At 43.6% G+C, this 25,044-nt stretch overlaps 1 protein-coding gene across 1 annotated transcript in view; it reads left to right on the top strand.

The window, feature by feature from the left end:
* Nucleotides 1–25,044, top strand: part of LOC311239408 (complement component C8 beta chain-like) — a gene marked incomplete at both ends in the record, with an annotated part of 85,060 nt that overhangs the window by 18,614 nt on the left and 41,402 nt on the right. Inside the window, 2 exon segments of the mRNA XM_084327712.1 lie at nucleotides 16,926–16,982; nucleotides 24,848–24,989. Of these exon segments, the coding sequence (XP_084183838.1) occupies nucleotides 16,926–16,982; nucleotides 24,848–24,989 (199 nt within the window).

The following is a 25,044-nucleotide window of genomic DNA, read 5'->3' on the forward strand; positions in this document are numbered from 1 at the left end:
CTCTCAGTTCCACAAGTCCATCACATCAGCTACCTACCTGCATCAATATACTACTAACTAGCACATCAATGCACTAACTACTACCGCCGTGCATCGCTATACTGCTACCGCCGTGCATCAATATACTAACTATTGATGTGATGTCAATTGATATGAATAGCTAGTTACGTTAACCCTTTCTCCACCGATGACGTGTTTACACGTCATTCCTCGCCATGCGTAATCTGCCAACGACGGGTTACGGCGTCTTTGAGATCAATATTTCATATTTCCGTCATGGTATTCACATTTCACCCACGGAGTCTTTGCTGGTGTTGTAGGACTCCGCTCAACTCTGCAACCCTTCAATACCGCCACCTGGTGGCCGATCGGCGAGTTGCCAAAACCAGAAGTGGCCGGAAGTGCTTAGTCCGTCACCTATTCTGTCCGGCCTCTATCCAGACACTGTGCATATCGACCCGTTGCCATAACTCAATAAACAACATGATTGGTCGTATATTAGTATTATACAAACCGGAACTGGATCACCTAGATCAACATCCCATAATAGCGATCTTTTTGCTCCACGCTCATCACCTAACGGTAAGAGGAGACTGGGGTGAGTTTCAGCGTTTTTCTTTACCATTTTCGATACAAACTGCTCTGATCTATTATATATCACCCATACTACATAAATGATTTAACGTCGGCCATTGAATTATAAACGACCCCCCCCCCCCCCCTCCGGTCAACCGCAGATGATCAGTCAACACGTCTAGGATCATGTACAGTTGACATTTTTAATCTGCCGTCGATCGGTATCAAACTGCATTTGATGATCTAATATATGCATTTATGGCTATATCTCACATTCTATGAAATACTGCAGAAAACGATAAAAACATATTTATACTCTAGACCGTATTATTGTATGAATGTGTGAATGAAAAAGTAAAACGTTCCTACATCCTGAACGATAGATAATTTATGTTGAATGGGCCATAGTAATGTCAATTTAGCAATACAATTTAAAAAGTTATAGCCCTGCAAAGAAGGTGAACATCTCCATAGACAAATACAGCTGGCAGAGAGGCTACAAGGATGGATATAAGTTCCGGCAGAGAATGGGTTAATATAGAGAGATGAAAACAATACGTTATTTATATTGATGTTATGTCGATTGATATGAATAGCTAGTTACGTTAATATAGAGAGATGAAAACAATACGTTATTTATATTGATGTGATGCCGATTGATATGAATAGTGCGTTACATTAATATAGAGAGATGAAAACAATAAGAGGAAATGGGCTACGTTAATATAGAGAGATGAAAACAATATGAGGAAATGGGCTACGTTAATATAGAAAGATGAAAATGGGCTACGTTAATATAGAGAGATGAAAACAATACGAGGAAATGGGCTGTGGAACGGATGAAAACGGGCTACGTTAATATAGAGCAGGGGTCAGCAACCTTTTTGACATGAAGTGCCAGTTTGAAATATAGTTGTAACTAGTGTGCCATATCAACAATATCCCATGCATCGTAAATATTTTTTCTCATAATCAGGTATTTTTTATGATAATTTTTACATTATTACATCATTATTGTTATTGTTATTATTAACAATATGTTATAATCACAGCACAGGCATACTTCACTCCCCCTCCTTTTTCCCTCACGTTCTCCACACACTCCTCTTCATCCCCCTCTCCATCCTCCACGCACTCCTCCTCATCCTCTCTTTCTCCATTCACCCCTCCATTCATCCTGATTCGACCAACATCACTTCACTTCACGACACCTGGCACAGCTGCACTTCATCCCCCTGATTCGCACGCTGCCAGGCACCTCACTCCTCACAGCTGCATCCTATCCCCCTCTGATGAGATGCCTACATCTACCCCTCGACGCTGACCAGAGGTCGTCGTGGTATTAAATACCACTACCCAGGTACGACGTCTCTACCTAAAGCTCTGCTGGAATCTACCCTTTGTATTGCCTTGCTCTAACCTGTTCTCTCCTGTGCCCCAAAGGACCGCCGTCCCTGCCTGGACGTCTCCTGTCCCCGAAGAGGAACACTTGCTCACCCGCTGCAGCCCAGCAGCCCCCAAGACAAGAACAAGAACCACTTGCTTGCTCGCTGCCGCCACGGCAGCCACAAGACAGAACATAACCCCGTTCTATCCCCCCCAATTCCTGTGTTGCTCATTTCATTAAAACCCTTGAAAACGCTCCTATCTCCTCTCCTGTGTATTCAGCAATTGGGCTGTGTTCCAGACCACAATCTCACACAATATTATTATGATGGTTGTATCAACCCTAAATCTGAGTTGGGGGGGGGGGGAATGCAATGCAGACAAACAGCTGCATACAGTGCGACCATTTCACTCACATTTGCCCATTCATTTTTGGACACATCCAAAATGCCACGTGGGCTGCCCTCCACCATCGGTGTGTGTACTGTACGTGTGTGTACTGTACGTGTGTGTACTGTACGTGTGCTGTACTGTACGTTAAACAAGACGAAAGTCTTTCTCTGGTCTGCATCCCCTTAACAATTGTATGTATTGAGCTGTACTGTACTGTACCCATTCTGCAATCTGTTAATAAAGTTTTCAATCAATCAATCAATCAATGCTGTGTCATAGCTCCACCTACAGGCCTAATGGAGAACACCACAATGTGTGAATGAATGGGTGAATGTGAGGTATAACGTGTAAAGAAGTTTCGATTGATCGCAAGACTATACACTGTAAAAAACCTAATAAGTTACCAGAACTTAAAAAGATTGAGTTCAGTTACTGTGCATTAAGGTTTTAAGTTTTCAATCCATAATAAGTTAACAGAAAAATAAGTACACAACCACATTATTTCAACCTAATAAAACTATGTTTATTGTCATTGCTTTAAGAACACAAGTTGATTTGGTAATACTCACATTTTGAGTAAAAAGAAATGGCGTTGCCCTCTCCCTTTTAACATGTGCAATGTTAAAATGAAATAGAAAAATAAAGAATACAATTTGTTGATTAATCCCACTGGTCACAATGGTGACCGTAATAATGTTTTTGTTATAAGGCTCTGAAAATGTTACTGAATGATGTATCAATGTATTTCCAGCTAAATTGAAATAATAAAGGGTCTCAATTAAATATGTGTAGTGTCACATGACCAGAACACAGCTCAGAACACAGAACACAGCTTAGAACACAGAACACAGCTCAGAACACAGAACACAGCTCAGTCGTCGCAAGGTTTAACTGAGGCTAACGTTAACATGATGGCACACACACACAAAGCACACCCTCCTCCTCCAATCCCTCCACCGGAGCAAGGCCAGAGAGAGAGAGAGAGAGAGGAGAGAGAGAGAGATGTTCAAGTTAACATGCAGCCCCATGTGTAGGAAAATAAACAGCTGCCTACCTGTCGCTGTCAGTGAGATCCCTGGCCCTGTTTTGCTTTACTGAGCTCTGTTATCTGGGGGCTGTAGTTGGTCACTTTAAGCTGCACACCGGAGCATCTTTTAATCCAGCTGTTTGCTGTTCTCTGATATTTTCTGACATTTCGTTGATGCGTCGCTCGACACTTTGAGCTGACATGGGGATATCTTTTATCCTTGATTTGATTGTCTCTTTGTTTGGCAAGCCTTCAAACAAAACATCTGAGCTACAGAGAAAAGCCTCATTGATATACTCGCCATCAGTGAATGGCTTTCCACATTTCGCAATGCAACGAGCAATGCGATAGCTTGCTTCAGTTGCGTGGTTTTTAGCAGTCATGAACACTTTGAGGGTGCTGGCTTGCTTTCCATACCTGGCCACGGCACGTTTAATGGATTCTGCCTTATCCGCCTGATCTTTGAAACTTTTTTGACGCTTCGTCTCAAAATGGCGTTTCACACCTGACGTTCGGCAAACTACATTTTCTAAACATAAAGTACACACAGCACGGTCCTTCTGACACACAAACCCGTAGTCGTCTGTCCATGAGGGCTGGAATGCCCGAATTTCCTTTGCTTTAACTTTCTTAGCGGGGGTTGCCATCATGAAAGACGGCACACACAAAAATACAGAACAAAATCAAAGACGACCTGGACAGGTGGGCAAAACTTAAAAACTCAGTACAGGCAAGGGTATCAATAGTTAAGATGGATGTATTACCAAGAATCAATTTCATCAGCTCAATGCTACCGTTACCTCCTCCAGAGGGCTATTGGAAAAGATTACAATCCTCCACATACAAATTTATTTGGAATAACAAACCACCTCGCATAAAAAGATCCACCGCACAGAGAAATAAAGCAGACGGTGGCATGGCAGTTCCAGATTTTTTACAATATTTTAAGGCTTTCACATTAAGACCATTGAAAATATGGTTTGATCCCCAGGCTTTGGTATCATGGAGAGAATTAGAAGAAAACATAGTAGCCCCACAGAGACTGAAAGACATAGCACACACTAAACTTTCAATCAAGCATTGTGAGCGGGAATTTGGCCCCATAATTACCCATGCAATCAGAACATGGCGGGAAACACAAAAGAAATATCCTAACCCTCAAAAATGGCATAATCACACTCCCATATTCAATAACAATGCACTCTTAATGGGAAAACGCCCTATAAGATTCCCTATATGGGAAGAGCAAGGCATACACTCATTAGGGGATATTTTTAATAACCAGGGCTTCTGCAGTTATGTCGAAATATGCACAAGTTTAACCTCACCGAGTCCACATGGCTTTTTTACATACAGTTAAAGCTATGTCTGAGGTCTCACGGTGTTCCATTACTCATACCAATCGAACACCACAGATACCACAAATTTTTCTATGAAAGAGAAACATTGGGAGGTTTTGTATCAGGTTTTTATTATCAATTACTAACGTCCTCGTATGAAACCCTTCAACTAGACACTGTCTGGAGGAGGGATATACCAGACCTGGAAAATGACTTTGATTGACAAGGAGCCTGGGCAAATGTCCGACTTACATCAAGGAACCCGGATCATCAACAAATCAATCTGAACTATATTCACAGGACATACTTGACTCCTATAAGGCTGTGCAAAATGGGGCTTAAACAAGACTCCAAATGCTCCCAATGTACAAATGGGGACGAAGGAACATTTATGCACATGTATTGGGACTGCCCACCAGTTAAGGCATTCTGGAAAGATGTGTCCCAACAATTATCAATATTCGTATCTTGGAATATACCTGTACACCCCTCGGTATTACTATTGAATGATGTTTTTGAGTTTGCAGTGAATCCACAGCTAAAGAGATTGGTTTTATCGGGTATCACAGTAGCTAAAAAACTGATTGCATCACGCTGGTTTCAACCGGAAAAAATGTGCCGGAGAGTTTGGTTCCTTACATATCTCGATGTGATATATCAAGAAATATCTACAGCAAGAATTCTGGGTCTCAATGAATCCAAAATGTCAATGTGGGTAGAAGTGGTGGAGAGAATAAAAGCTAGCTTATAGTGGTAGTGTCTGGTTAGGAGTGAGGGATAATGGAGGTACTATCCAAGAGGGGGTCCGGGAGGGGGGGGTTCGAGCTGGAAAATAGGTATTAGGGGTATATTATATACTAACAGTTATATAATAGTAATTTCGCGGGATATACACTGTATACGGTTAAAAGGTTATTATAGACTATTTTTGTTTTATCTTGTTTCTGTACTTGCATGTATTTTAACCACCTTGACTGAAAGTTTCATTATGCATTGTGTGTTGAGTACTGACTTTTAATAATTTTTGTTTTGCAATAATAAAAAAAATATAAAAAAAAAAAAGAAATACGGCACATACAGAATGAAACCGCGGCACACTGTGATTACTTGGGAACTGCGCGCGGGTGCGGGAGGCCAGCTGACTGCTGACAGCTGAGCACCATGGGAACAGCTGTATAGCTGTCATAGGGGTGTGCAAAACAGTCGACTTACAAAAAAGAACCTGTGGGAGGATTTCAACAAGATAAATGCGACAACAGTGCAAAATATTTCACTATAATATTTCAAAGCAAAGTAATAAAATAAATAAAAATAAAATAAATTTTAATTTTTAATTTAATTTTTTTTTAAATGCTGCCCCCTGTGCCAATGAAAATGCTCCCGCGTGCCAATGCGGGTGAAGTATCTTTCTGGCTTCATTCATCTCTATCTAAATGATCGTATCGTTTTCTATATCACCCTTTCCTCTGCATTGTTTTAGGTATTTTAGATGTTCGGTTCAAGTGAAGAGAGGAGCTGACAACATGGTCAAAATACAACTGCGGTGTTTTATTAATACCACAGCTTTAGGAATCAACAAGTACATCGTCTCTTTGGTTCAATCTAATTGTCTCTTTCATTCAATCTAATCGTCTCTCGGTGCTGTTCTCTGGTTGTTGTCTTGGTTTCCAGGCCAACACGCGTTCTCTCTAGTGGTCCGTGGTCTGGTTGTCACGGCAACCTTGCTTTCGGATCCTGGGAGGTTTGGGAGCGCTTGGTTTTCATCTACCCTCGGTGGAGTCTGCTATGAGCCTCGGCTCGGTCATCTGGTCTCAATTGGCTCTCTGTGTCATCGGCTCTTCAGTAGCCTGAGTGGCGAGTCTCCCTCTGTCGGTGGAGGTTTTCAGCGCTCCAGCTGCGATGCGATCTCTGTCATCGTCTGTCCCCATGGCTCTGTGTCTTCAGGTCCTTTCTGGTGTGTCAGCGCTTCTCCAGGTCCCTTCTGGGTGTGAGTCTCAGGCTCGGCTCTCCAGGGATCCTCTCTTGTCTCCTCGCTCCCGTCACCGGGTGTGTGTCTCTGTCCGTCGCCATCAGCCCTTTTTATCAGAGAGAGAGAGAGAGAGAGAGGGGGGGGGGGAGAGAGAGAGCGAGAGGGAGGGGGAGACCCTGCCTGCCTATTCACGTCCATGATCTGCCTTATTTTGGTCACATTCCAGCAGAAACTTGTCTGCGGGTCTGGTGACAACATGTTACACAATTTCTTCTGCTGACACAACCGTTTCACCATAGAACCTTGCCGGGCTGTTTAATCATTGATTAGTTTAATGCGTGCCCTGTCCTCATGCTTCTTGTGACAACAGTTTTCATAGTCTATGGGGAGACAGACTGGCTCTTGATGCATAGATAATAAAACATGAGCTATTTCCATCTACAAACTCTTTACCATTCTGTAATTACATTTTAGAATACTAAGATAATTCTTTATTGTCTAGCCAGTGACTCACTGTCTTGTCTTCAGTTGGGTCCACTTTTTACTTTATTTGATTGAACTATTTATCTTACTGTTTGTTTTTTCCTATTCTAAAGTAATCTGTAATCTAGGTTGTAGCTCTATTTTGATCACTAAGTATTTTGTTCAGTATTAACATTAATTCATTCTACTGTGTAAGGGGAGATTTCCAAATAGTCTGTGTCACCTTTCTGACCTCTGGGTCTTCGTCAGCAGCTGCCGTGTTGTAACCTGAAATTCCTTCCTTAGGGTAAATATGACCTTTTTTGATCTCAACGGCTATTCTGAGTTTGGTTCCTGTTTCAACGATAATGATTTCCTCTCTTGTCAGTTGGAGGTGGCCTAAACCACAGCTGCTAACCAACCAGTGGAATGTGCCTTAACATCATAAACAGTCTTTTGCCCTCCAGATTGTCCTCCATTTGGCTGAGTGCGGGGTGATCTCCCTCTCAAGCCTAGGGTCACAAAAATAACTCACATGGGGATATCTAAATGGCCCTTCTATCAATCAGCATTTTGTCTTTCTAATCATTACCTTGTACATTTCAGTTGGCTATGTTCATGTTTTCATTTAGAAATATACGACAATCCACCCTTAGGGGGTTTAATAACCCACTATACAACATTAATTTTCTAAATTAAACATGTTAAAAATCATAATCATAATGTTTGCTAATATTTTCTAAAATTTTCAAAAAAAATCCAAAATTTACCCAAATCGAACTACAACCCCCTTTCCATCTGTACAGTTACAAAATCATCATTTCACCTACCTTTTCCTCCTTTCACAGTTTATACACATTATCAGTTATTATTATGACATCCAGTCTAAGAAAGCTGTTCCTGTTTTTACAAGAAACACTCTTTCAATAATAGCTTTTTTGTTTAGACTATTTTATCCATGTAATTAGCTTAAATGTCTATTTTGTGTAATGGACTCTGCAAGAAAAGATTAATACATCACACCACTAAAAGATTAACTCTCTAAACATTTGAGGGAAATTCAAACAAGCAACATAAATTATTTCTTCTCCTTGAAAAGACCACTGAGGCCTCAATTATTCTTCGCTTTCATCCCTGTCAGTTATCCCTGTTTAAACCTCCTGAGGCCTTTACTGCTAACTCGTTTTTGACCGTTTTGTTTCTTCTTGTTGTATTTTGTGCTAATCACCGCCTCTTCTTCGTTGTATGCAGGTCTCTGTCCTGCTCCGATTCTCCACAGAAGGAAACGATTTTCCCTCTGTCCTTTTTGCATTTTGGATTATTATTTACAAAACACACAATAGATTGGAAACTTTTATTTTCGCAGATACATCTTTACTGTTCTGCATTTTGACAATACATTTTTCTCCAATTAATTATCTATGTATTTCACAGCTTCTTACGTTAGCATTCAATCAAATCATCTTTGTCTCATTTCTTTTTGTGCTGTACTGTTTTACTAGATTCAATATCTCAAGATCAACACAACTACCTCCACCCTTGACAGTGGAATAACCATTATTTCACTTTCAAATACCTTGTTTCCCGACAGCTCCTCGGTCCGGACAGTCAGCTCTAGACGAGGCCAATCACCAACAGAACCTACGTGCATGGTCAACAAACCACAGTCCCTTTAAACACACATCACACACACTCCGCCAGCTTTCAACAAGCCGGTGCAGAGCCTCCCATAAGTCAATCATCAAATTCACATGTCTGCACTCTACATGAACACTGCCTGGCCAATTTGCGACCAAAAACCTACAGAGCTTTCTATAGACAGAGAAATATGTTTCCCCAACACTTATCATAACCCAAAAAGTGACACAACCGCCCAGATTCTACATCTGGACTCTTAATGAGCGGAAAACAAACCATGAACCAGCTCCCGTCCATCCTCAGTTTCCAGCTCATTATATCAGACTTCCTACCAGCCTTGCTGTGTCACCACCACCTGCTATCCCCGACCGGCGAGAGAACTCCCCCAGCCAGCCAGTTCCTATAACTATCAGAGTACCAAACAAAAACAAACCAATTAACAAACAAAAAATTGTGAGCGCCTACATGCTACACACTCATCAAACAGAACTTAACAATCATCTAGAGGCATAAATACCCCCGCAAAACTAAGACAGCAAAATTAGAAATCCAAAAAGAAATAAAATAAGTAATGAAATAATAATTGTGTTTTTTTTTTTTTTTTTTTTTTAATTCCTTAATTCAACTTTGACCACCCTTTGATCAAGTATTGTAATCACTACTATAAATAGTCCTTTGTTTCTAACTCTGTCTAATATTATATGTTCCATTGTTCCTGTCTAAAACCATAAATTTTGTTAGTTTAGATTAACTCATGCAATTTTCCCAGTTACTTCATCCCATCAACAGCCCCAACTTACCCTGGTTAGTCTTCCAAACCATTTTAGTAACTCGCACACCTAATCAAACCTTATCTATGTATCCTCATCTCTATCCTTATTCTAATCAGTCTCATTTTCCATTTTAATTTATCAATAACTCTATTTACTCGAGCACCCAAAAGGCTTTGTTTGTGCATTTCCGCTTTGCTCTTAATTAACCTATGACCTATGCAGACACCCCCTCTGAAAATGTCCCAACTCTCCACATTCCCAGCAACCCTGTTTGGACTCTCGCTTCTTACTGGACGTTCGCTGAGTCTGCCACCCTTTGTAACATGACCGAGCGAAATGGCCAACCTCCCCACAATTCCAGCACACAGCCGACGCCGGCCATCCCAGGGGTTCCAGTTTACCCAGTTTACCACGACTCCCACAGTCTCTCGGCTGGCCTCCCACCGTCCTCGCCAGGTCCACCCCTCTCCTGTCCTCTGGTCGCATGTCCTGTTGCCTGGAGGAGAGAGGGGCATACCTGTCCTTTTCTGCTGCCTCTCCTCGGGCCTTCTCTTGTTGGGAGGGGCCTAGAAACTCACCCCTCCTGCGGTTCTGTTCACCCTGTCGCGGCCCAGTTCCCTGTCCGGGCAACGGGGCACAGGGCACTCTTTGATCCCGGCGGCCTAGGTCAGACGCCCGAAGCATGATCTCAACAGCTGTCGCTTCTAGTAGCACAGTCTTTCTCGCCAGTTCTCGTCCCAGTCTCTGAGTCTCGTGTGCGGCTTGACCGATCTCCAGCTGTGTCTTCATCAGATCTCGATGAACTGCCTCGTGTTGTTCGAACGCTGTCACAAACGCTCTCTGTTGTCTATAGTATGCTGCCTCTTCCCCCATCTCAGCACTGGCGGTTTGACTTCCCATCGTTGGGCTCCGCCTCTCATCTTGGCTTTGGTGCTGAGGGCAGGGTGGACATGGGAAACGGGTGGGCTGTAGAAACTGTTCGTGTATTCCATACCTGCTGTCGGTCTCAGTTCCAGCCCTCCGGCCAGAGTGGACTTCGTGGGACGGCTGTAACCTCAGTCTCTTTTTCTGCCCCTTGGTTAAACCGCAGTCGCCTGCAATGGACACTCCAGCTTGAATCGGTTCTGGTTGGAGTAACACCGTTGTCACTGGTTCACTCCCCTGTATCGAAACCAAAGTCAACATTTCAAGTCCTTCTGTCGTACTGGTCACATGAGAGAAGTCCCAATTAATCAGATCATCACTGGTAAAGTCTATCTGGGAAATGTCTGCAGAGGCTCTCGGCCTTCTCCCCCCAATGGCCCGATCACTAAGGCCCTTCTCCATATTGTTGTCACTGTTATTCTATTGTTTCTGCATCTAACGCTTCAGTCGTTCCTATTAATGTTCCACTAAGGTGAACTTCCTATGTTACTGTCATTCACTTCACTCTTTCAAACACTCCTGTAACACCGTTTGAAAAAACAAGTTCCTCTGTCTTTCACTATTACCACTTACTTGAGTTAAAACACTCACACTGTCAAATCTTTACTGTGCAGACAAGGATTGATAATTGGCTTATCATTCATACTTATACCAAGGCTAAACACAGCCGTTTCCCTAGTTGGCTTATGGAAATCGTTAGAGCTCCTGTCCGGCCGAGCACCTGTACAGAAAGAAAGCAGAAACATCCAGACTTAATACAGTGGCATTTCCCTTATTCCCACTATTCGTTATGCATTGGAAATGTCGGGCAACACTATACTAAAATATTCAGAGAGACACAGTGTGATTTGTTTGAAAAAATAACGATACAGCTTATCTTGTTTTTTGTCCGTTCCTTCAACAGGAACACTGGAGGTTTCCAATCCCCTGTGTGCTCTCTCCACCTGATTTCCTGGGAAATATAATCATTAATCCCCTTCCTATCCATTGTCTAATAATCCTTTGTAAACCTGGTCTTCCATCCGTTCCAACCTCTCTTTGCTTGATGAATCTGTTCATCCTAACCTTATTTCTTACTTTAAATGCCCGATTAGCGTATCGACTAAATGTATTATTCGCTTTCGCTTCACACTCCTCCTACAACCTCAATTTCATTCATACTCCTCATACAACATCCATTTCATTCATCCTTACACACAACCATTACCCCCCACAACACCTAATAAAAACTAATTAGTGTTGCTACTGCTACCAACCACCAATCAGGGAAAACAATAAACTTTTAGCAACTTATATCACTAAAACCCTGACCGACACATAGTACAGCTGGCCACGTTAATAAATTCACGGACACCCGCACTATGCCACCTGCAATATTCACCCAGTCCCCTGAATACACAAAGAACCGTCAACTCACAGCCCAAAGCGTCCTCCCTTCAGTTTCGAACCTGAACGGAAACACCCCAAGCTTTACCACACCAAGAATATCACAAATCATCCTACCACCACCTGCACCTAGACAGGCCAGCGCCCATCCGGTACCTACCTCACATACACAACAACAACGTAGTTCAAATAAACCTACAACCAAATGCCCACAACACACGCCGCAATCTAGGGATGGCGAAATACAAGGAGAGACAGAGGGGGGGCGAAGGGAAAAGAAAAAAAGGAGGGAGGGATACAGGGATACAGGGACTAAGGGGAGGAAGGGGGGGGGGGGGGGGCACACAATGCAACATTAACTATTTCCAAAACCGTCTAAATCAACCTTAACTTTAATCAGACCAAAAGAATGACCATGAATATTCTATTTATCCTATGTAATCCTATTTCAGCAAGTAACATTATTCTAATATAACCAATATAACCAATTTCAATATAACCAATACTCCACGCCCATGATGAATTGAAAATGGGGGACCCTGATGTAAACAAGACGAAAGTCTTTCTCTGGTCTGCATCCCCTTAACAATTGTGTGTATTGAGCTGTACCGTATTGTACCCATTCTACAATCTGTTAATACAAATTTTCAATCAAACAATCAATCAGGCAATCTATCCTAAACATAACTTCCTTTGTGCACCCGTCATCTCACAGTTAAGCTGGGAGACAGGGATGGAGCGGAGGGGGGCGGGGGTGGAGGAGGGAGGGAGGGAGGGAGGGAAGGAGGGAGAGAGGGAGGGAGGGAGGGAGGGAGAGAGAGAGGGAGGGAGGGAGGGAGGGAGGGAGGGAGGGAGGGAGGGACAGGGAGGGAGGGAGGGAAGGAGGAAGGGGAGAGTGTGAACGAGGGAGGAAGAGACAGAGGAAAAAAGGGGGGGGGGGGGGTTTCACGCAACCAAAGTCACAAACAAACTCACACATCTATCCCATACTATCCCACCAGCGCCATTACCCCTGGCCCATAACAAATACAGACCTATAATCAAACCAGTAAACACACCCATCATCAACAACAGAAAAAACCGATTATAAAGAATTTACAAATCCCCACAGATGTCCGCTACTCAAAACCTATTATAACCACAACTGTTCTCTATTGCTTACTGCACCTCGTTCCACCTGTAAAGGTGAAACTATAAAAGAGGCAACACTGCCCTCCGCTGGAACGTCTCGTCCATCACCAACGCACCACAGCACTCACCACTTCCTGTAGGAGGCGCCCACGCCTCCCCCGCAAGTGCGTCATTACGTAAACCATACCAAGACGACAACTTGACGTTCTACCTCAACCACAAAACTACAATTCCCAGAATCCTCTACACCGGAAGTCCCTGTCCACCGTCTCTCTAAGATACCGCGCCAGCAAAGAGTAGCAACACGCGAGATTCTCCGAGAGTTCAATCATGCTATATTGTTAGCACAGGTAGCTTAGCATCGTAGCTTCGTTAGCTCAGTGCTGCTAGCTCCTATTAGCTTAGCTTAGTACCCAACATCACTCCTCCTAAATGGCCCATTCACCTGTTGATCCGAGCGGCACAACACATCGCAACGTTTACACAACCCCTGCTTTCCCCCGTAACACAACTTTAATCCTATTTAGCCCCCGTTCACAGAACATATATCATTATCCTTATTCTAGTATGCTCGCCCGATTGGCCCCGCCTGACCGAAATACACAGTATATTAAACGCACCCCAAGCTCCGACGCTCCCTAGTGACGTCATCAGCTCCAAAATCCCCGTTTTCTTTGATCGTTTCTACATTACTTTTAGACTTCCACACCACCGTTTTGAAAACTTTCAACGCACACTTCACATCATCTAGGTTCCATCACACATGCCATTCATTCAATTCACTCGAAAACGCAACACAGCGTCCACACGTTAGTCGCGTCGCGCCAGCTAATGCTGGCAGGACAGGGGTGTGGTTTCTCCCCGCTGCAGCCTTGGCCACCTGGTTCATAATAATACAAAAAATACCTTGACATTCACTCAGAGCTCCTAACATTCATCCATTTAAACACATATACTTAGTAAAACAATGTCTCATTCATAAGCATACCATCCATTTATGCACACATTCCTTCCAAACGCATTCCCTCGCTTCTTTCACACAGTATCCTCCTATGTTCTAATCACATGTGCAGTATCTACTTCCAAAGTGCTTCATATATCTACTGAGTCCGCGTTGCTATACCCCTGAGAAACCCACTCCATTCATGTATAGTAGCCCGTGAAGAGTTTTAATAGCGCCCCTTGTTGGCTTGTATCGGAGTGTTATATGGCCAAATCGTGTGTTCGACCGTGTCCCCGCTACCCGTAGAGCCCCTTGCATTCCTCCACGCGGCTGATGTTCTTCAGATATCGACCTTAGCCAATCTGAGCCTAAATGACGTCGGACTAGAAGTGGTAATTCGCTTATGGAACGTCTTCCAAAGTCCATTACTCCGTCGCACCGATTCTAAGTGTGGTTTCTACAGCATCCTAGCCCGAACCCTAACCTCTTCTCATCTCCCTGTTCTCTGTCTCTCTTCGCGGAACCAGGCTACCCCTGAACTTCACCACGGATTCTCTTATTCTACTCTTTAAGATCTGACTACTCCTCTTTACCCTTTAATGAACCACTACGTCACGCACAGTCCCACTTCCCGCTATCTGTGACTAATCTCCGTTCTACTGCTCCTACGCCGGTCCCCTCAAATATCTTACCTAATCCCTAACCTATCCCCTAAGCTGATATAACTAAATACAGACATCTATTTCCTCTCCTCACTTGGCCTTGTACCAACTATAGGCATCCTAACTGAACATCCCCTAACCCCTACGCTTCCTAAGTGCAGCGCCGGTGTGTGGCTGAGACCAGAGCCAGGTTGTGAAACCTGGACCCCGGTACTCCTCCAACACCAACATAACCTGATCCATCTCATTTCTACCTAATGCAATAGCAACCCCAAAATGCGAGACTGCTTCGACCATTACCAATCTTAAACGCCATCACTACTTACCTAGTCCTGCTGGCCTGTCGAAGTGGTGACGATCATCTCATTTCAGTCGTAGAGGCGTCGACGAGGTCCATCTTCCAGAAGTAGCTTTCCGTCGTCTCCAACCGGTTCTGGTCGAATGTAGCACGGGTCACGGACCAATTGAAGTATCTTTCTGGCTTCATTCATCTCTATCTAAATGATCGTATAGTTTTCTATATCACCCTTTCCTCTGCATTGTTTTAGGTATTTTAGATGTTCGGTTCAAGTGAAGAGAGGAGCTGACAACATGGTCAAAATACAACTGCGGTGTTTTATTAATACCACAGCTTTAGGAATCAACAAGTACATCGTCTCTTTGGTTCAATCTAATTGTCTCTTTCATTCAATCTAATCGTCTCTCGGTGCTGTTCTCTGGTTGTTGTCTTGGTTTCCAGGCCAACACGCGTTCTCTCTAGTGGTCCGTGGTCTGGTTGTCACGGCAACCTTGCTTTCGGATCCTGGGAGGTTTGGGAGCGCTTGGTTTTCATCTACCCTCGGTGGAGTCTGCTATGAGCCTCGGCTCGGTCATCTGGTCTCAATTGGCTCTCTGTGTCATCGGCTCTTCAGTAGCCTGAGTGGCGAGTCTCCCTCTGTCGGTGGAGGTTTTCAGCGCTCCAGCTGCGATGCGATCTCTGTCATCGTCTGTCCCCATGGCTCTGTGTCTTCAGGTCCTTTCTGGTGTGTCAGCGCTTCTCCAGGTCCCTTCTGGGTGTGAGTCTCAGGCTCGGCTCTCCAGGGATCCTCTCTTGTCTCCTCGCTCCCGTCACCGGGTGTGTGTCTCTGTCCATCGCCATCAGCCCTTTTTATCAGAGAGAGAGAGAGAGAGAGGGGGGGGGAGAGAGAGAGCGAGAGGGAGGGGGAGACCCTGCCTGCCTATTCACGTCCATGATCTGCCTTATTTTGGTCACATTCCAGCAGAAACTTGTCTGCGGGTCTGGTGACAACATGTTACACAATTTCTTCTGCTGACACAACCGTTTCACCATAGAACCTTGCCGGGCTGTTTAATCATTGATTAGTTTAATGCGTGCCCTGTCCTCATGCTTCTTGTGACAACAGTTTTCATAGTCTATGGGGAGACAGACTGGCTCTTGATGCATAGATAATAAAACATGAGCTATTTCCATCTACAAACTCTTTACCATTCTGTAATTGCATTTTAGAATACTAAGATAATTCTTTATTGTCTAGCCAGTGACTCACTGTCTTGTCTTCAGTTGGGTCCACTTTTTACTTTATTTGATTGAACTATTTATCTTACTGTTTGTTTTTTCCTATTCTAAAGTAATCTGTAATCTAGGTTGTAGCTCTATTTTGATCACTAAGTATTTTGTTCAGTATTAACATTAATTCATTCTACTGTGTAAGGGGAGATTTCCAAATAGTCTGTGTCACCTTTCTGACCTCTGGGTCTTCGTCAGCAGCTGCCGTGTTGTAACCTGAAATTCCTTCCTTAGGGTAAATATGACCTTTTTGATCTCAACGGTTATTCTCAGTTTGTTTTAGTTCTCAACGATAGCCAAAGTACATACCACTCCTTTCGGCCCGTCTTACTATAGTCCTGAGGGGTCAGTTTTATTGTCTTAAGGTCAGCCATCTGTTTCTGGGGAGTCAACCTGCCTCAAGCCTAGGGTCTCAGAAATAACTTCACATGGTGTACTCTAAATGGCCCTTCTATCAATCAGCATTTTGTCTTTCTAATCATTACCTTGTACATTTCAGTTGGCTATGTTCATGTTTTCATTTAGAAATATACGACACGGGCACACGTGCCTAGGGTTGCCGACCGCTGATATAGAGAGATGAAAACAATACGAGGAAATGGGCTGTGGAACGGAAGGACTTGGGCTGTGGAACTGAAAGCTAGGCGCAACGCGATTGGGCGCTGAGAGAAGCGTCAGTGGCCAATCAGGCCGCGCAAACCGAACACGGAAGGACAACCACCTTGGGGAAAGTATTCACGCGTCCCAGCCCGCTACACCTGTGACATCATTCCTCTGTGGGAAGGTTTCCTATGCACAACCACAGGTATCTATCTATCAGTGGCGGTTCTAGCCCCCTAAATGTAATATTAGCCCCCCTAAGATAAAAAAATTTAAAAAAAAGTTGTAATAATTTTGAATTTTTTTCTTGTTTTATTATTATTACAGACATGGATTGCCGGTAGTAACCTGTTGACCTCATTGGTTAACTCTAAAAAAATAAAAAATAATGTCAAAGACGTTGGTAACGTCATGAAGTCCCAGTCCAACATTCAACACAAGACGTGGAAGCAGATATAGCTAGCTACCTACTGTAACTAGTTTAGTAATAGTGAATTTGGGCAACAAGACAAGTATGTTGAAATGTTAGCTAGCACTATATAAAATTACTGACTATTCTGAGAGAACGTTGTCAAATTGGTCATTAGTTCCATGGTGTTGGTGTAATAATAGTGTCAAAAAACATTAGCTAATGTTAGCTAGCTGATGCTATTCGCTAGTTAGCTATCAAGCTAATGTCAGTTCAGCTAATGTTAGCTAGCTAGCCCAGCTAATCTGCTTGCTACAAAGGCTTATTGCTGCCACGCAAAATGAAAAAAATATGTTGTGGCCTCAAAATAGTATTTTGTTACCTCAAATTAATCAATTTTGGGCCTCAAAATAATATTTTGTGGCCTCAAAATAGTTACCTCAAGTATTTTGTTCCCTCAAAATAATATTTTGTGGCCTCAAAATACTATTTTGTTCCCTCATGATTTGAACAAACCTTCACTCACTGGAAATGTCTTTTTCCCATATATGGATATACGAAAATGTGAGTCTCTCTCTCCCTCTTTCTCTCCCTCTCTCTCTCTCTCTTGAACGCAGTGAGCGCTCCGTAATATGATCATGATCATTATGATCGACTGGAATAAAAAAGAATAATAGGTTTACTACTTACATACTGTAGTTGTCTCCTTAATACTGTAGTTGTTCATTAATGTTACCTAAATGTCATAAGTAAATTGTATAGAAACAACTCACCAAAATGTACTATTGCACAACTGATTTGACAAAAAATGCGGGTTCTCAGACGATCGGGGGTTATAGCACATAGCAGGGTCCTCCTTCCGAAAGCAGATAAACAACAACGCATTGGTCACACAGACAATAATCATCTCCTCTTCTCTCTCTCACGTGAACTTTGGAAATTACTCAATAATCAACTAGGCTGCAGTAAAAAACTTAAAACCAGATTCTCAAACATAAAGACGGACAACACGCTCATCACAGACAAGCTGGATGTAGCCAATTACTTAAACATCTTCTTCACAAACATAGCCACAACACTGGTAAACAAACTACCCTCCCACTCTGGGCATTATGGGCTAGAACACATAGTAGCATACTACAAAAACCTATGGGTCCGCAAAGACGACTTCAAACTGGAAATGGTAACAACCGATGAGGTACTCAAAAAACTGAGCGCCCTCCAACCTAACAAGGCCACTGGCCATGACAACATCCCCTCCAAATTCCTCAGAGACTCAACAGCCGCCATCACCCCAGTCATCACACACATAATAAACCTCTCCATAAAACAGGGACACGTCCCCAAGGACTTCAAAATTGCGAGAGTGACCCCTCTGCACAAAAAGGGCAGCAAATTAGACCCAGGCAACTACCGCCCTGTTTCTATTCTTACCTCCATCTCGAAAGTCATGGAGAAAATAGTCTAAGAACAGATCGAAAAGTACCTGGCGGAATAAAATCTAATCTACGAATTCCAATCTGGCTTCAGAACATCCCAGTCCACTGACACATGCCTTCTCTATTTGAACAACCACATCAAACTAGAGGTGGACGCGGGCAAATACTGCGGCATGGTCATGCTGGACCTACAAAAGGCCTCCATTCTGATTAACAAGTAAAATCAATTGGTTTTGATCAGTGAGCTGGATGAAATCCTACCTTGAGGGGAGAGAACAGATGGTGGAGGTAAACTGTACTCTATTCCCCCCTCTCACAGTGAGCTGTGGTGTTCCACAAGGAAGCATACTAGGACCGCTACTGTTCCTAATTTATGCAAATTACATGTCGTCAGCTTGTGACTGCAACTTGTTCTTGTTCGCGGACGACTCAGCCCTGCTGGTCTCTGACAAGAACAAGTTACAGGTTGAAAAAAACCTCAGCTCTGAACTCGGCAGAATCTGCACCTGGCTCGCTGATAACAAACTATCATTACACCTGGGTAAAACAGAGTCCATTCTCTTCGGATCAAATAACAAACTCAGCAAGACCGACGGCTTCTCGGTTACAGTGGGTGACAATATTGTCACAAGGAAAGATGAAATTACATACCTAGGTTGAGGTTCCATCCTAGAGGCAAATCTTTCCTGTGACAAAATGGCATCCAAGGTAATAAAAAAAGTCAACCAACAAACTCGATTCTTGTACCGGATCTCCTCTCTGGTAAACAAGAATACCCTGAAGACTCTGGCAGGAGCACTCATTCAAGGGTACTACGACTATGCTTGCACCTCATGGTACCAAAGCACCTCAAAGGCGCTAAAAACAAGATTACAAACATCACAAAACAAACTGGTCAGACTTCTACTTGACCTTACCCCTAGAACCCACCTCACCCCTGCCCACTATGACAACCTAGGATGGCTTAGAGTAGACGACAGAGTACAGAAACTTGCAATGGGCCTGGTCTACAAGATACACTATACGACTAAGGTACCCATGTACATGTCAAAATTCTTCCCAAAGGTCAGTGAATACCATAACCACAACACCAGAGGACAAATCATGTTAAACCCAGATTTGGCTCAAACAAGGGACTAAACACGTTTAGCAATTATGCCACATCAATGTGGAACGCCCTACCCAAAGCTGTAAAGGAATGTGAATCCCTACCCATATTCAAAACCGCTCTTAAAGAGCACCTACGGGAGGCTGCAATTCGAAACTGGCCACCGTAAATGTCCAAACCCCCCACCCCCTCCTAATAGACAGTCTCCTCCCCACCGCATGTATATATTCTCTCCCCGCCATATGTATATTTCTCTCCCACCCACCCACCCCCTCCTAATGTACAGTCTCCTCCCCACCGTATGTATATATTCTCGCCCACCCACCCACCCCCTCCTAATGTACAGTCCCCTCCCCATCATATGTATATACTCTGTCATGTTCTATGGATAACAGTACTGTATATTTGGATACCGCATATGTCACAAATGTATCAGTACTAAATACCTATGTCCCTATGCCATAAATGTCATGTATGTTGTGTATGTCATAAATGTCAATATGAATTGAAAATGGGGGAACCTGATGTAAACAAGACGAATCTCTGGTCTGCATCCCCTTAACAATTGTGTGTATTGAGCCGTACTGTATTGTACCCATTCTGCAATCTGTTAAATAAAGTTTTCATTCATTCATTAATTTGCTGTCTCGTTATAACACAAACAGCTTACGTTAGTCACCATGAACCATGCCAGCTTACGTTAGTTAGCATCCAAGCTAGCCTGATAACGTTAGTAGTTTAGCTAGGCTGCTTACTTGGCCAATAATGTGGTCCTCCTCGCTTCTCCTGGACAGATATATCATAATATCCACAGTGGTGTGCTGTGCTGGTCCTCAGTAAATGTCCCGCCGGCGAAAAATAAGTGGCTAATAAAGTGTTAAATGTTTGATACACTAATAGAGGATTCGAACGTGCCCGCTCTGTTAATACAATTTTCAATCAATCAATCCCACGAGGGGATGACGTTCAGACGTTGTCACGTGACTCACGTTAGATGCCTGTATGTGGGCGCTAGAGTACTTTTCTGTCAGAGGGACCCGTGTTATCGTGTGGAAAGTGCTTTATTAAGCTCGAATCCTATTGGCTAATAATTGGTTTTGGACTCCACACCCATGAATCACGTGGTGGAAGCTAGGGAAAGACACCTCCCTCCTCCCCTCCTGCCTGAGCTGCAGTGACTGAGCACAGTGACTGCCAGCCTGCCTCAGTGAGTCTGACAGTGTAGAGAGAGTGAGAAAATTCAAAAAAATAAATTATAACACAGAGATGAAAAAATAATGATTTTTTTATTATGATTGTAAACTATACAAGAAAATATATATATTATTTTAATTTTTCATTTTTCATATTTCATATTCATATTTTAATGGGGAAGCCTGGCTTCCCTTGGCTTCCAGGAGGATTCGCCACTGTCCCTTACCTTCCCTCATCCCCTTTTTTCCCCCTACCTGTATTTCCCTAGCCCTATTTTTTGTCCTGATTGTGAAGCAACCTTGGGTTCTATGAAGGCGCTATATAAATTTGATCTATTATTATTATTATTATTATTATTATTATTATTATTATTATTATTATTATTATTATTATGCTGCTTGATTGAGTGGTGATTGTGCTCACCTGTCTCGGGTGCGTCTGGTACAGGTGCGCTTCATCTGTGCTGATGCGCTCTGCTCTAGCGGGAGTCTCTCCGGAACTCCTAATATGGGCATATGCCCCAGTACCTTGGCCGACTATCTATCTATCTATCTATCTATCTATCTATCTATCTATCTATCTATCTATCTATCTATCTATCTATCTATCTATCTATCTATCTATCTATCTATCTATCTATCTATCTATCTATCTATCTATCTATCTGTCTATCTATCTGTCTGTCTGTCTGTCTGTCTGTCTGTCTGTCTGTCTGTCTGTCTGTCTGTCTGTCTGTCTGTCTGTCTGTCTGTCTGTCTGTCTGTCTGTCTGTCTGTCTGTCTGTCTGTCTGTCTGTCTGTCTGTCTGTCTGTCTGTCTGTCTGTCTGTCTGTCTGTCTGTCTGTCTGTCTGTCTGTCTGTCTGTCTGTCTGTCTGTCTGTCTGTCTGTCTGTCTGTCTGTCTGTCTGTCTGTCTGTCTGTCTGTCTGTCTGTCTGTCTGTCTGTCTGTCTGTCTGTCTGTCTGTCTGTCTGTCTGTCTGTCTGTCTGTCTGTCTGTCTGTCTGTCTGTCTGTCTGTCTGTCTGTCTGTCTGTCTGTCTGTCTGTCTGTCTGTCTGTCTGTCTGTCTGTCTGTCTGTCTGTCTGTCTGTCTGTCTGTCTGTCTGTCTGTCTGTCTGTCTGTCTGTCTGTCTGTCTGTCTGTCTGTCTGTCTGTCTGTCTGTCTGTCTGTCTGTCTGTCTGTCTGTCTGTCTGTCTGTCTGTCTGTCTGTCTGTCTGTCTGTCTGTCTGTCTGTCTGTCTGTCTGTCTGTCTGTCTGTCTGTCTGTCTGTCTGTCTGTCTGTCTGTCTGTCTGTCTGTCTGTCTGTCTGTCTGTCTGTCTGTCTGTCTGTCTGTCTGTCTGTCTGTCTGTCTGTCTGTCTGTCTGTCTGTCTGTCTGTCTGTCTGTCTGTCTGTCTGTCTGTCTGTCTGTCTGTCTGTCTGTCTGTCTGTCTGTCTGTCTGTCTGTCTGTCTGTCTGTCTGTCTGTCTGTCTGTCTGTCTGTCTGTCTGTCTGTCTATCTATCTATCTATCTATCTATCTATCTATCTATCTATCTATCTATCTATCTATCTATCTATCTATCTATCTATCTATCTATCTATCTATCTATCTATCTATCTATCTATCTATCTATCTATCTATCTATCTATCTATCTATCTCTATCTATCTATCTATCTATCTATCTATCTATCTATTGTTGTGGAATATAATATTTTCCTATTACACTATCTATCTATGTCTGTCTGTCTGTCCGTCCGTCCGTCTGTCTGTCTGTCTGAGTAGTTGGAGGTTAAGTGAGGGGAGATGTTATACTGTATATTCATTCCTGCTCATGTGTGGATCGAACCGGCAACCTTCCAGTCACAAACCTGCTTCCACAATCGCTGTCATACACTCATTGTCCCCTATACACTCCACTTCTATGCTAATCTATAATTGTTATAGTAGAGGTGGGAGTACATATGAAAATTGCATATTGATATCACTTACATAGTACTGATACAAACAGTTTCTGTAAGAAATCCAATACAGGCCAGGAAAATCATTTGAACATTTTCACATGAAGGGTTGAGGGTGGAATACATATTTGTTTTACCCAGGGAGGGGTGACTGAACACTCCTGCTCTTTTCAGCAATGTACTGCTTCACATACATTCACACTGGCTGACGTAACAGGCAGATGTTGTGGGGAGATATGGGTTTAAATTGGGCCACTGAACATACTGTACTTTGGGTGTAAGTGGCTGAATAATAATAATAATAATAATAATAATAATAATAATAATAATACTCAAAGACGCTTTACATAATATTGTAGGATACCGAATGAACCCCTAAGCCCAGTTTCCCTAATGATTTCCTTTAATTTGAACAAAGATTTCGGTGGTAACTAAGATGCTCTGGGAAAACCTCTTGCATTATCATTAAGTCACGACTCCAGGGCGCTGAAGAGGGCGAGGAAGATCATGGCCGACCCATCCCACCCCGGTCACAGCCTCTTCACCCTGCTCCCCTCTGGGAGAAGGCTGAGGATCCCAAAGGCTGTGAAAGCTCGACACAGACTGAGCTTCTTCCCCTCAGCCGCCAGGCTGATCAATGCCTCAGGTCCCCCCCCCCTCGGTACCCCCCCCCCCCCCCCCCCTCCCCCCCCCCCCCCCCCCCCCCCCCCTCTGCCCCCAAGTGACACTGGCACAATGACACTGAATGCACTGCACTAGTCCGTACTGGATCTCTGCACTCTTCACTTTATATATATGTATTTTATTGATTAATCCCCCACTGCACTGTTTCGTTTCTTGTCTGTGTTGGTGTTGTTTACTGTGAAAAAAGAAAGAAAATGCATACACTGTACTGCTGCAACAATTACATTTACATTTACATTTACATTTAGTCATTTAGCTGACGCTTTTATCCAAAGCGACTTACAAGTTCTGTACGACAAGCCATCAGGAAGGGCACAACTCTATCAGCTGAGCAACAATGTTCATCAAAGTGTTGAGTGCTACAGTGTAGGTTAGTTTATTAGGACAAGTGCATGACAGTACGGTTAGTTAGGGTTAGATTTTTTTTGTATGGTTTTTTGTATGGTTTTTTTTTTTATTCAGATAATGGTTGAAGAAGTGCGTCTTTAGTCGACGGCGAAAGATTGGACGTGATTCGGCTGTCCTAACTGGGGTGGGTAGTTCATTCCACCATTGTGGGGCAAGGACTGAGAATAGGCGACTTCTCTTTGATGACCCTCCCGGAGCTTGGATAGGAGTAGGTCTGAGGCGGCCAGAAGATGCAGAGCGTAGGGGTCTTGAGGGTGTGTAGTTAGAGACCATTGACCGGAGGTAGGCGGGAGCGGTTCCCTTTGCCGCACGGTATGCTAGGTCGAGGGCCTTGAAGCGGATTCGTGCAGCAATGGGGAGCCAGTGCAGGTCCCTAAGAAGTGGGGTGACATGGGCCGACTTCGGTAGGTTTGAGATCAGGCGGGCCGCTGCGTTCTGAATGAGTTGAAGAGGCTTAGTGGCAGTGGCCGGGAGGCCAGCGAGCAGTGCATTGCAGTAGTCGAGGCGGGAGATGACTGTTGATTGGACGAGGAGTTGGGTGGCTTCTTTTGTCAGGAAGGGGCGGATCCTTCTGACGTTGCTCAATTACCAATGTGTTTTACACAAATGGCTAAATAAAGGAATCTGAATCTGAATCTCATTAGACAAACACACTGCATTAGCCCAGGGGTGAGACAGTACCACTAACTCACTTTGAGAGACCCGTGTTATCTACCCAACCGGATTCCTTCCAGAGTGTCTCTTGTATGAACACGTACGTCTACACACAAGCTGCAGGGGTTTCCCCTGGCCATGGGGGAGATGCTGCGTTTGGGCTTTCTCTGCTCTCAGTCAAGGCATCTTTGCAACACAATTAAAGATTGCCATCCATGTCTTGTGTTTCCCTCCAGGGCGCTGTGTTCCCAGGACTCTGCGGTGTAACGGAGAGGATGACTGCGGGGACATGTCCGATGAACGGGGCTGTGGGACGGTGAACAAGGCCTGCAGGCACAAGGCAGAGGAGTACTGGGGAATCGAGACTCTCTGCAAAGGGTGAGTCACCGATTTATTCATTAATTTCATTCAGTCATTAATTCAAACTTTATTT

Source organism: Notolepis coatsorum (genome assembly GCF_963971535.1).
Source record: "Notolepis coatsorum genome assembly, chromosome: 13".
In the NCBI taxonomy this organism is placed as follows: domain Eukaryota; kingdom Metazoa; phylum Chordata; class Actinopteri; order Aulopiformes; family Paralepididae; genus Notolepis; species Notolepis coatsorum.